The sequence below is a fragment of the Cnephaeus nilssonii genome (genome assembly GCF_951640355.1).
Source record: "Cnephaeus nilssonii genome assembly, chromosome: 13".
Lineage (NCBI taxonomy): Eukaryota > Metazoa > Chordata > Mammalia > Chiroptera > Vespertilionidae > Cnephaeus > Cnephaeus nilssonii.
In genome coordinates this window covers 67,088,284-67,102,343 of record NC_137084.1, presented here as the reverse complement: position 1 = coordinate 67,102,343, position 14,060 = coordinate 67,088,284, and the positions used below count along the sequence as shown (strand labels likewise).

Here is a 14,060-nt window from a genome sequence, read left to right as displayed (position 1 = left end):
TGAAATGTGCTGGTCCTATTTTTAAGCAACAAAAATGGTTCTTGTTTCCGTATTATTAATCATTTTTCAGAAACTTAATCATCAAACAAATCAAGAGAAACTATATAAAACAATTGAATTTCTTAAGAATTAGTTATGCCCAGCTGGTGTGGCTCAGAGGTTGAGCATCGACCTATGAACCAGAAGGTCAGGGTTCAATCCTGGTCAGGGCATATGCCGGGGTTTCAGGCTCAATCCCCAGTGTGGGGCATACAGGAGTCAAGCTGATCAATGATTCTCTCATCATTGATGTTTCTATCTCTCTTTCCCTCTTCCTTTCTCTCTGAAATCAAGAATTTTTAAAAATAAAAAAAAGAATTAGTTATGTTAATTCTAGATTATTATGCTTTTGCTTTTTACTATTATCCCCTTTCCTTTGGCTACCTTTTCGTAATTTATCTAAATTTCCAAATGAGAAAAAGGAAAACAATTTTGGTTGAAAAAAGTTATTTAGGCTAAGGAGCTTGAGAGTAACTAATAAATACAAGTCTCTTACTGCTTGGCTGGAATGGCTCAGTTGGTTGAGTGTCATCCCGTTCACCGAAAAATTGCCTGTTTGATTCCCAGTCAGGGCACATACCCGGGTTGTGGGTTTGATAATGGTCTGGGAACATATGGAAGGCAACTGATGTCTGCCTCTCTCTCTTCTCAGTGTCCTTGGATGAAAAAACTAAAAAAAAAATAAAAAAAAAAAATGCCGAAACCGATTTGGGCTCAGTGGATAGAGCGTCGGCCTGCGGACTGAAGGGTCACAGGTTCGATTCCGGTCAAGGGCATGTACCTTGGTTGCGGGCACATCCCCAGTGGGGAGTGTGCAGGAGGCAGCTGATCGATGTTTCTCTCTCATCGATGTTTCAACTCTCTCTATCCTTCTCCCTTCTTCTCTGTAAAAAATCAATAAAATATATTAAAAAAAAAATACAGTCTCTTACTACATTCATTGCTCTGATGTTGGGCTTTGTTATAATTTTATTCCTGTAAGTACTGTTGATATATTTCAGTAGAGCCTCATTCTATATACTCTGACTTCAGATTGACAATTTCTGTTTTATAATATTCAAGAACTTTTAGAAGAATCAAAAACATCTTGACTCATGTAAATTCATGTAAATGTAGCCCTAAAGACAGTGTACAAATAGGTTTTAAAATTATCCTATATAATAAAAGGCTAATATGCAAATACACTGAATGGTGGAACAACCAGAACAACCGAACAAACGGTTGCTATGATGTGCGCTGACCACCAGGGGGCATGTGAGGAACATGGTGGGCATGTCTGTGGCGGGAGGGTGGAGCAGGTGAGGGGGGGCACCAGACCAAGGCACCAGTCGCTGTCATTGGGGCGAGCCTCTGGTGGTTACTGAAAAGTCTTTGCTCCTGCGCACCACGGTCACGCCCGGTGCTTGCACCTGCTGCCGGCGCCAGCCCCATTTGCACCCACAGCTGGCGCCGGAGCGGCTGCTCGCACCCGCTGCCCGTGCTTGGCACCAGTCCCGATCACTCAGCACCACCATGGGTGCAAGAAGCCACTGCTGGCCCTGATCACCCTGAGGGCTTCTCCACCTCCCTCTGCTCCTGAGGGGCAATCGGCGCAGCAGCCGCTGCTCGCACCCGCTGACAGCACCAGCCCCATTCACACTGCTGCTGACACTGGCCCCAATCGCTCTGCACCGTCAGCATGTGGGAGCGGTGGTGGCGTGAGCAGGGCCATGGGGGGAGGGGCTGGGCAGGGACGCGGAGGATGGGCCAAGACCCACTCCTGTGCCTACTGCAGCCTCATGGCCCACAGTTCCTTTCAAGGTGCACGAATTCGTGCACTGGGCTCCTAGTTTTAAATAAAGAAACAGTGGCTACCAGTTCATACGAACTGATTAAATTGTAAACTATCAAATCAGATCAGTTACTTATCTATTGTATATGCAATATATTATACCAAGCATTGTAAATTGTTAATAAGTTCTAACTATGTGCCAATTACCTTAAATAGTGTCATGTAATCTTCACAATAGCCCTGTAAGTTCAGTGTAATATTATTGTTATCCCCATTTTCCAGGTGAAGAAACTGAGGTAGTTAGGAAGAGTAACTGTAATTTGTCCAAAAATTTTATAGGCAGTAAGTGACAAATGTGGGATTCAAATCCATGCCCACCAGACTCTCAGAACCCTTGATCTTATCCCCTATTCTTGATTCCGTTTCAGTTTACTCCAAAAATGAAAAGTAGAACTTCAAAGTTTGTGAACTATAACACATGAAGTAGGAATTATCAAATTCCTAAAACCTGCTGTCAACTTTCCAACTTCTCACACATCCTTATCCTTTACTGTGCTTTTTAAAGTGAAAAACCCTATACTTTGTCATTTTTACTTTTCACATCTATTCTGTCATTTTCCCTGGTAAAAAATTCTCTTTCCCATCTGGTCTTTTTGCTGACAGAGATTACACAAAGCAGGAGTAATACAGCAGGAAACATGAAGGCAGTTCTGCACTACTCTGGCTGCCTCTCAGCATTTCACCCACTGCAATGAAAGTGTTTAGCACATTCCTCTAACGTGTATCATCTGTCTGCATCAAGAAAGCATTTTCTACACCCACCTTGGGGTATTTACTAGGGATCCCATGCAGGTTTATCGGAAAATCTGAAAGTGCTACATTGGTAGTATTTGGGCATTGATTTTTAAAAATGACTTTAAAACATAAATATAATGAATCCTTTAAACTGTACAGTAATAATGACCTTTGACTTTAGACTATTATCAAAGTTACATTTTTAAAAAGCATACATAACTGGGTTAATTGATTTTGCTTAATTTAAATCAAGTAAAAGAGCTTGTGATTTTTAATTTTCCTAAACACTCTTTGGTGTCAAGTTATTTTTGAATTATCACAGAGTATACTTTCCTGACTTTATTGTTGCTTTAAGATTCAGCAATCTTGTGGGTCACTGTTAACAAGCTACTACTAAAAAACTTAATATCTTCATATAAATAAATCTGGTTAAAGGAGAAATACCACTTTTCTATCCCCAAGTCCTTATTTTCTAATGTCTAACAAAAATCACTAATATTTAACTAACAGTCAGTATGCAGATCTATTTTACATAGACCCACGCATACATCAAAAGGCTGTTATATCAGTACTCTATAAGCATTAACACTTAAAAAAATTTTTTTTAATATATTTTTATTAATTTCAGAGAGGAAGGGAGAGGGAGAGAGAGATAGAAACATCAATGATGAGAGAAAATCATTGATCGGCTGCCTCCGGCATGCCCCCAACCAGGAATGGAGCCCACAACCCAGGCATGTGCCCTTGAAAGGAATTGAACCCGGGACCCTTCAGTCTGCAGGCCGATGCTTTATCCACTGAGTCAAACTGGCTAGGGCAAGCATAACACATTTAATAGAACTTCTAAAGGGAAATCATCTCAAATAATTTAATAAAATAGGGTTTATACACGTATCATTACATATTTTAATGGAAAGTAAAATAGAACCATTATCTTACTAAATCATTCAAAATTCCTTCTATTTAATTTTCTTTCAAATTCTTTTCACAAAGTTTAGTCATTTATTTGCCAATAAAATGGACAGATAATATAAATTAATCATCTTTAAAGGATCTAGTTAAGTCTTGCCTCTAGAATCCTTTCCAGTGCACCTTTATTTGTACTTACTAGTAGAATTGGGGCAATCACAAACTACAGGTCTCCAGTCCAGCAATAAAATCCATCCTTTCAACCTCCTGTCTTGAAAAATGACTTCTAAAACCAAAGTATACTGATCATTTTGGTTAAACAGAATTATTAGACTGAATAAAAGAAATAGGATTTCTTAAAATCTTAGATTTGGAGTAAAACTTGAGAGATCATTCAGTCGAGCCAAACATTAAAAAATAGGTCTGGAGAGTCTACAGAAAAATGACAGTATTTTATTCCTATGACATTCATTCCAAAGCATTTCAACACCATGTAGAAATCTATTATTTATTTTTAAATTTAAATGTTTACTGAAATGAAAGACAACAATCTCATGCATGTAATTCAGAGTAAAATGAGGTATTTATTATATCGATCTTATCAATAGCCTCAACTTGATTTGGTAGTTAAGCCATTTGTATTTGTGAACATACTTAGAATCCACACTTGAATTTTCACATATACTTAACCCTTTGCACTCGCTTGCTTTTTTCTCGATTCCTTTATTCTAATGCTAACCATGTCGAGTCACACTCGACATCCGAGTGCAAAAGGTTAATTTAACACCTTACTCTCATTTTAAAACTTTTGCTGACTCATTTTCTTTTTTACACTGTTTCAGTTTTATTTTCTTAAAAACTTTTTGGTTTCACTAAACCTTTAACGGTTTTATTGATTTCGGAAAGAGAGGAAGAGAGAGGGAGAGAGAAACATCGATGGATTGCCTCCGAAGCACCCGACCCAAATGTGCCCTACCTGGATGGAATCGACTGGTAACCTTTTGGTGAATGGGACAATGTTCAACCGAGTCACACAGGCCAGGGCTCTTCCTTTCGTAACTGATCATACTGTCTGACCTTCCCATTAAAGAAAATGACCTCTAGTGTCCTTGTTAAATACTCTTTCTTCTTTAAGGTACAGGGTCCATTTTATCATACACAAAATCTCTTTAAGCAAATAACATCCCCACACCCATCACCTTCTGTAGAAAGAGTTCTCCAGTATGTCTACTGATATTTTAAAACTAAAGGCCCGGTGCCTGAAATTCGTGCATGGCGGGGGGTGGAGTGCCCTCGGCCTAGCCTGCAACCTATCCAATCCGGGACCCCTTGGGGGATGTCCAACAGCCGGTTTAGGCCCAGCAGTCGGACATCCCTCTCACAATCCGGGACTGCTAGCTCCTAACTGCTCACCTTCCTGCCGGCCTGATCGCCCCTAACTGCCCCCGCCCCCCGCCAGTCTGATCACCCCTAACCACCTCTGCCTGCTGGCCTGATTGCCCCTAACTGCCCCCCTGCCGGCCTGGTTGCCCCCAACTGCCCCCCCTGACAGCCTGGTCGCCCCCAACTGCCCCCCTGCTGGCCTGGTCACCCCCAACTGCCCCCCCCCGCCGGCCTGGTTGCCCCAACTGCCCCCCCCTCCAGCCTGGTCGCCCCCAACTGCCCCCCCCCTCCAGCCTGGTCGCCCCCAACTGCCCCCCCCGCCGGCCTGGTTGCCTCCAACTGCTCCCCCTGCCAGCCTGGTCGCCCCCAACTGCCCCCCCCACCGGCCTAGTTGCCCCAACTGCCCCCCCCCCCCGCCAGCCTGGTCACCCCCAACTGCCCCCCCTGCCGGCCTGGTCGCCCCCAACTGCCCCCCTGCTGGCCTGGTCACCCCATGCAGCCTGCTGTTCAGTCGTTTGGTTGTCCCTTACTAACCCCCTGCAGGCCTTGTCGCCCCACGCAGCCTGCTGTCCGGTTGTTACTGTTACTGTGACAGCGTCCCAGATAATTTGCATATTCCTCTATTATTAGTATAGATAGTGCCTCCAGTGCATTAACAGATCCTATCCCATCTGTTTTCTGAGGCTTTACTCTCTATCACTTATCCTAACCCTAGTCACATGCAGACTAAGAGCATGGTCTCTGGAACTCCACTACCAGAGTTTGAATCCTGGCCTCTACCATTTAAAAGTTGTGTTATTTGGGGAAAGTTACTCAAGTTTTCTCATATATAAAGTGAGCCTAATAACAACACTTAACTTAAATAGCCATTATGAGAATTAAATGAGATAGTACAAAATAAACTTAGCAGAATGCCGGGCATATAAATACGCTTATTATTTAACTAGAGGCCCGGTGCACGAAATTCATGCACTGGGGGAGCGGGTGGAGGGGGTCCCTCAGTCTGGCCTGCACCCTCTAGCAGTCCGGGACCCCTCGCTCCTTACTGATCGGCTCACTGCTCCTTAGTGCTGCTGTGGAGGCAGGAGAAGCTCCTACCACCGCCGCTGTGCTCACTAACCATGAGCCTGGCTTCTGGCTGAGCAGTGCTCTCCCCTGTGGGAGCGCAATGACCACCAGGGGGCAGCTCCTGCATTGAGCGTCTGCCCCCTGGTGGCCAATGCATGTCATAGTGACCAGTCGTTCCTCCGTTCGATTTGCATATTACCCTTTTATTATATAGAATTTAAAAGCCCAAGTGACCGTTACAACTGGTCGACTAAATGACCAGTTGCTATGACGCGCACTGACCACCAGGGGGCAGACGCTCAACGCAGGAGCCTCCCCCTGGTTGTCAGTGCACTCCCACAGCCAACCTCCCGCGGTCCCTCTCCCCTGCTGACTGGCCCCAATTGGCCCTGATCACCGGCTAGGCTGAGGGTCCCCACCCGTGCACGAATTTGTGCACCGGTCCTCTAGTCAGGTATATAAATGTCTAATCACTCTGTTGTACACTTGAAACTAATATAACATTGTATGCCATCTGTAAATAAATTAATTTAAAAAATGCACCTGTTAAGCATGCCTACTAATTTATATGCAGTATATAATAAACACATTTCATATTTTACAATTAAAATTTAGAGCGGAAATAAAATATACAAATATTCTAAAACCAATTTGATATATACTTTTGATTTTTAACATGAATTTGATTACAGATTTCCATTTCCATTGACCATTACCGTTAGAAAATTTAATATAAAAAAAAAAACACCAATGTTCCAAAAGAATAATAATTAATCATTCTAGATGCAAAATGCCTACTCTTCCAGTAGGAGTTATTTGTTACTAATTTCTTAGGTGTAATTTTAGATGGAACGTGACAAAAATGAATAATCTCAATCATCTTCTTTGAACTATAACTACAAGGCAGTTTTTACAACTTGTATTTGGAAATCTGATAATTAAAAAGAAAAGCTGCCAAGTAAAAATATTAGTCAATAAATACTTGCATAATTTTTGCTTTTAAATTTTTAAAATTTAAATTAAATGTCACACATAAAACAGATTCTGAGAATAAGTAAATGAATTCTTATTAAAATAAATTAAAATGGAAGATTTAAGGAATGAATCTTATTTCAAGAGTTTATATAAACAAAGTTTATAGTAAGAAAATCTCATTCATGAACCTTGTCTACATTTACATTTTCAGATTTTAACTCTTTTTAAAATATATATATTTTTATTGATTTCAGAGAGGAAGGGAGAGGGAGAGAAATAGAAACATCACTGATGAAAGAGAATCACTGATCAGCTGCCTCCTGCATGCCCTACACTGGGGATCGAGTCCACAACCTGGGCATGTGCCCCAACAGGAATCGAACCGTGATCTCCTGGTTCATAGGTCGACACTCAACCACTGAGCCAGGCTGGCTGGGCTGTTTTTTTTTTTTAACTCATTAAAAACGTGTTTAACCCACCAAAAGAAGGGGAGAGTGTGACAGAACGGTAAAAACATTCTAGCACACTGGCATCATCTTCAGGGCAAAGACATTTCAAATTCTTCACACTCTCAAGTCAAGGAATCCTCCTGTCAACCAACTGCACCCCTCCCCCACCCTTCCATCAACCCCTTTCCAAAGGCTGCTGCTGCTAAGAAAATCTATAGTGCAGCTATAATATTATGTTGGTCCGTTTGTTGGACAGGGAAGATGTATGAGCTATGAAGAAGAAAGCCTTGATGAAGGCAAGAACTGCCAATTACTGTTGCCATCTGTGCCTTAAACCAGGGCACTAAGCAAAGGGGACAAAGTGTGGGAGGCAGAGGAGTGGTCAGAAATCCAGCTCAAATGCCTCAGTCCCTGATGCCAGGCATGGGGTTGCATCTGCCCAGAGGAAGGGCCACCTTTTTCTAATACGCACAAAGATGCATAATGGAGTAGCTATGAACTTGGGCCCATATAACAGAGAAGAAAAAAACTAACTATCTAATTTACTAGGTTAGAAGGAAATAAGCCTTTACTTACTTCCTACTATCTATACTAATAAAAGGGTAATATGCTAATTAAACCATCTGACTTCCTTCTGGACAAAGCTATGGTGGTGGGGGCTGAGGCAGAGGTGGTTAAGGGAGATCAAGCCCGCAGGGGAGGGCAGTTGGGGGCCATGAGGCCAGCTGGGGAGGGCAGTTGGGGGCCAGGAGGCCGACAGGGGAGGGCAGTTGGGGCCCATGAGGCCGGCAGGGGAGGGCAGTTGGGGGCCATGAGGCCGGCCGGGGAGGGAAGTTGGGGGCCATGAGGCCGGCCGGGGAGGGCAGTTGGGGGCCATGAGGCTGGCAGGTGAGCTGTTAGGCGGCGATCCGGTAGGCAGGCAAGTGGTTAGGAGCCAGCAGTCATGGACTTCGAGAGGGATGTCTGATTGCTGGTTTAGGATGGGACCTAAACCAGCAGTCAGACATCCCCTGAGGGGTCCCGGATTGGAGAGGGTGCAGGCCGGGCTGAGGGACCACCTCCCCACCACTGTGCACGAATTTCGTGCACTGGGCCTCTAGAGTGTTGTAATAAAAGCTTTATATGTACTTTATCATTTCCTTTAATAACTTCCTCTCTATAAGAAGGGGCAATGTCATTTCCATTTATTTAGATGAGAAAAATAACAGATTTAAGTAACTTGCCAAATAAAAGGCAAAAAAAAAACGAAACTAAGATTTATACTCAGATTTATCTCCTATGAAAAAGATGGAAACATGCTCAATAACACGTACTAGACCTAAGAAAAATGCCTTGGGGTTTATAAGTTTCTATCGTCCAGTTAATCTCTAGATAGAACAAATATCTGCTTTAAAAGGTAGGGGGTTAGGAACACCATAGCTTGGTTTCCAATTCAAACCACAAAAGGAAGAGGGAAACCTTCAACTTTAAGACCACAGTCACAAACATGTCAAAGTTAACGAATATAGGAATTTGAGATACTCCAGAATTAAAACTTTAAAATTTGTTGCCTTTTAGACATCAGCCCCTTTATGTATAGAGGCCCAGTGCATGAATTCGTGCATGGGTGGGGTCTGGCCAGCCTGGCCCCAATTGGGGCCTGACTGGGGCCAGGCTGGCTCGGGGGAGGGGCTGCAGGAGATTGGCCGGTGGGCCCTGTCCCAGATTGGGGTTGAGGGGCCGATCTGGGGTGGGGCTGACCAGGGAGAGTGGCTGCGGGCTGATCAGGGTGGTGGGGGCCCATCGGTGTGGGGGCTGCAGGAGGTTGGCCGGAAAGCCCCGCCTCCTATTGGGGTGGGAGGTGCGATCAGGGGTGGGACCAGCTGGGGAGGGGGGAGGGAGTGGTTGCGGGCCTATGGTGGTGGGGTGTGGCTGGCCAGGGGGAAGGGCGGGGGAGCGGTGTTTGGTCGGCCGGCCCTGCCCTTGATCAGGGTGAGAGAGTCTGATCAGGGGTGGGCTGGCCCAGGGACCGCAGGAGTTTGGCCGGCCAGCTCCACCCTCTGATCAGGCGGTTCACTGGCCACAGTGGGCTTCATAGCAACTGGTTGTTATGATGTTAATGGCTTTTTATATATATAGATGGCTAAACAATGCTTTGGCATATAGTATGTTACCTTGAAATAAGTAAGTCTCCCCTGTGAAACTAGATAGAAAACCATCACCCAGGATCCAGTTTTCTTAGAAGAATAATTACTGTTTTCCACAGAAAGTTTTACCAATGCACAAGCATTATTCAGTGTGATCTAATTATAGCGTCTCACTCACCTGAGGCCGAGTTCATCATATTCGGCTGCACTGGTGGACTTGTGGGGGCTGTAACATTTATCTGGGTGAGCATAGCCTTCCTGGGATCCTGCCATGTTGTTGTCTGATCGATGTGACTGAGATAAAAAACAACAACACACCAGTGCATTAGATAACAAATACCAGGTCCTAAAAAACAACAATCCCACTTATCAAAATAGGGTACATTACATGGGCTAATAGGCAAAGATTCTAAACTAGCTCTGCAAAAGCATGTATCATGACATCTCACTGCTCCTACCGTTCCTCTGCAACCTTTTTTATCCTTGTATCACTCAACTTTCACTTCTTAGATCTTACAAGTGCAGGATTGAAAAAATCTATGCCTGAAACTTTAAGTGAAAGGAAACCATTTCACTTTGTAGACAATTATTACCCACTTCTAATTTAAACATAAAATGTCATTTATAAAGTAATAACCTGTAACAGTGGTCATATGACTAAAATCCAACATTTTCAAGGGATTCATCCAATTATGAACAACAAATACATATCAACAAGTGATTCTAAAAGTCAAGTGAATAAAAAATCTGATGAACAGAATAAACTGGTGAACATAATAGAATCAGAGGCATAGAATGGGAGTGGATTGATAATTCTCAGGGGGAAAGGGGTGACTGTGTGGGGGGTATGGGAAGAGACTGGACAAAAATCATACACCTATGGATAAGGACAGCGGGGGGGAGGTAAGGGCAGAGGGGGGTTGGGATCCGGGTGGTGGGGAGATATGGGGGGGAAAAAGGAGAAACAATTGTAATAATCTGAACAATAAAGATTTATTTTTTAAAAAAACTACAACTAAAAGACAAAACTGACATCATCCAGTACCACAGGAAGGCTGGCTAAGTGGAAATTCTACAACTAGAAGGGAAGAGAAAAGCACACTGAGACTCAGAGGAGTTTCAGAAGTAAAGTGCAGAGGTACGGAGGTGTGCGCGCAAAGAGGGCTGGCAACTGAGTATGCGGCTGGCTTTTTCAATCCGGAGGGAGACACAAGCTCCTGACTGCTCTGAACTCCAGTTCAGGGAGAGACTCTGGGGACCCAGACATACGGGGAGAAACTGGACTGTCTGGCAGCGGGCGGAACTCGAGGGCGGCTTTCTCTCAGAGGTGCTTGCAGCGATAACCAAGGGACACTGAGACCAGGGGGCCTCTTAGGGCAGGGCTGACGGAAAGCCACTGCTGTTTGCTCCGCCCTGAGACTCTGCCCCACCCCAGCTATGTGCAGAGGCTTTTGCATATGAATGGCCTGGTCCTTTGAAATCTAAACTTACCTAATAAACGGCAGCTGAGTCAGAGAGACCCAGAACATCCAAAAGAAGGCCCAAGGCCCCACAGAAGCTTGCATTGCTTCACAGCTGGGCCTCATCGGGGCACCTCCAAAACCCAAACAAAGAAGAGGATCTAATCTCTCTGTAGCTCCTGCTGGGTGGCCTCAGGCAGAGGCTAAATTAGCACCTCCTTGGAGATCCAAGAGCCAGTGTACCCAGGAGTCAGAGTAGGACCATCCAGATTACAACTCCTCAGATCCATAAGGGACACACTCAGGGGGAAGACTCAGTGAGCACCAAAGCCCTACTGAAGCAAGTCTTGCCTCATAAGGGTGTCTACAGCACAGAAGTTCTCCCATCGTAGACACAGCTTATCCTCACAGCCAAATGGCCTGGAGGTCAATTCCTCCCAGGGATACCAACAACAATCAAGGCTTAACTACAACAAGACTGTGCACACAGCCCACAAAGGGGTGCACCAAGAGTGTCCACCTCAGGTAACTGGGGAGGCTGAGCCACTGGGCCCTATAGGATGCCTAGCACACAAAGCCACTTTATCAACTCAGGGAAGCAGCCAAAATGCAGAGACAAAGAAACAGTTCACAAATGAAAGAAATGGAGGAAAGCAAACTACTGGATATAGAGTTCAAAACCACGGTTATAAGGTTTTTCAAGAATTTCTAGAAAAGGCCGATAAATTTAGCGAGACCCTCAAGGATATGAAAAGGGACCAACTAGAAATTAAGCAATCACTGACTGAAATAAAAAATAATATACAGAGATCCAACAGCAGACTAGAGGATCGCAAGAATCAAGTCAAAGATTTGAAATACAAAGAAGCAAAAAATACCCAACCAGAAAAGCAAAAAGAAAAAAGAATCCAAAAATATGAAGATAGTGTAAGGAGCCTCTGGGACAACTTCAAGCGTACCAACATCAGAATTATGGGGGTGCCAGAAGAAGAGAGAGAGCAAGATACTGAAAACCTATTTGAAGAAATAATGACAGAAAACTTCCCCCACCTGGTGAAAGAAATAGACTTACAAGTCCAGGAAGCGCAGAGAATCCCAAACAAAAGAAATCCAAAGAGGACCACACCAAGACACATCATAATTAAAATGCCAAGAGCAAAAGACAAAGAGAGAATATTAAAAGCAGCAAGAGAAAAACAGTTAGTTACCTACAAGGGAGTACCCATACGAGTATCAGCTCATTTCTCAACAGAAACTATGTAGGCCAGACGGGAGTGGCAAGAAATATTCCAAGTGATGAATAGCAAGAACCTACAACCAAGATTACTCTACCCAGCAAAGCTATCATTCAGAAATGAAGGTCAGATAAAGAGTTTCACAGATAAGAAAAAGCTAAAGGAGTTTATCACCGCCAAACCAGTATTATATGAAATGCTGAAAGGTATTCTTTAAGAAGAAAATGGTAAAGATAAAAATTATGAACAACAGATACATATCTATCAACAAGTGATTCTAAAAATCAAGTGAATAAAAAATCTGATGAACAGAATAAACTGGTGAATATAATAGAATCAGGGGCATAGAAAGTGAGTGGGAAAGAAAAATACCACATGATCTCACTCATTTATGGATAATAAAGAACATTATAAAATTGAACAAAAAGATAGATACAGAGACAGTAAAGCATCAAACAGACCATCAAATTACAGGGGGAAGGTTAGGGAGAGGTGGGGGAGATAAGAGATCAATCAAAGGACTTGTATGCATGCATATAAGCATAACCAATGGACGCAAAACTCTGGGGGGTGAGGGCATATATGGGAGTGGGGTGGGTGGGGGGCAATGGCAAGATATGTACACATATAATACCTTAATAAAAAATATTGGAAAGAAAAAAAATAAATAAATAAAAGTTGAAAGTGAAAGTGAGTGGACTGACAATTCTCAGGGGGAAAGGGGCGTGGGGGGTGCGGGAAGAGACTGGACAAAAATCGTACACCTATGGATGAGGACAGTGGGGGGGGGGGGGTAAGTGCAGAGGGTGGGGTGGGAACCGGGTGGAGGGGAGCTATGGGGGGAAAAAGAGGAACAATTGTAATAATCTGAATAAAGATTTATTAAAAAAAAAAAAAAGAGTCTCCTAGAGCTGTACTATGTTACCTCAGCCAATGTTCTACTTATTTTGAAAAATCCACAACTCTCTATGGAATAAAGATGTCATTATCTACATTGTCCACCTTCAAAAGCATGTAACTATTTAGATTCTAAGAAAATGTGAAATAAAATTAACTTTAGTATTTTTGTCTTTATACTTAATCTATTAAATTAAATTATGAAAAATACTATTTTATCCTAATGTAAGTCAATTTTTAACAGCATACCCCAAAATACCCAGCTTTCCATTTTACCACAGAACAAGAATCTTTATAAAAACATTTCATGCCACAAAAAAGTATTTTTGCTAAGACCAAATAAACAGTTTGCCAGGCCTTCTCTTCCCCAGATATCTGCATGTAACCTTCCCTTACCTCCTTCTGGTCTTTACTCAAAAGTCATGTTCTTAGTGGGCCTTCCTTGGTCATGTTATCTAAAACCCATCCTATCTGAAGTTCCAAGAATATATAAACTTTTATTCATTTTATTAGCTACTGTATCTTCAACGATTATAGGAGTGCTTGACATATTTGTCAATGAATTAATGAATTTTTTTGTCCTAAGAACAAACTTTCTCGTTAAGTCATTGTAGCTCTACTCACCTTAAAAAAATAATAATAAAATGAAATTACAGGTAAGGATTATAGATCCACTAGAATTAGCAATAAGGTGTTTATTGATGACACTGGCAAGATAGAGTCAGTGGGCATAATGAGGGTATAGTGAATTACAAGGTGAGGAAGCAAACAACTTAAGTGTACAGGGAGGAAAGCAAAAATGCAACTGGATGAATATGAGTTTTTGCTTTTTCAAGAGGAGAGACACACATGTTTAAATGTAAATAGAAACAGAATAGCTGAAGATGTGCTAATGGATCACTGAAGAGTTACAGTCATACATCCACTGGTGGGAAGAAACATAATGTATACAT

The 14,060-nt window shown here is 42.9% G+C and overlaps 1 protein-coding gene across 12 annotated transcripts in view; it reads right to left on the bottom strand.

The window, feature by feature from the left end:
- Positions 1 to 14,060, bottom strand: part of YAP1 (Yes1 associated transcriptional regulator) — a 128,742-nt gene that overhangs the window by 58,614 nt on the left and 56,068 nt on the right. For all 12 annotated transcript variants that reach the window (XM_079788742.1, XM_079788733.1, XM_079788731.1 and 9 more), the window contains exon 3: positions 9,694 to 9,809. In XM_079788742.1, coding sequence (XP_079644868.1) covers positions 9,694 to 9,809 — 116 coding nt within the window. The remainder of the gene's footprint in view (positions 1 to 9,693; positions 9,810 to 14,060) is intronic.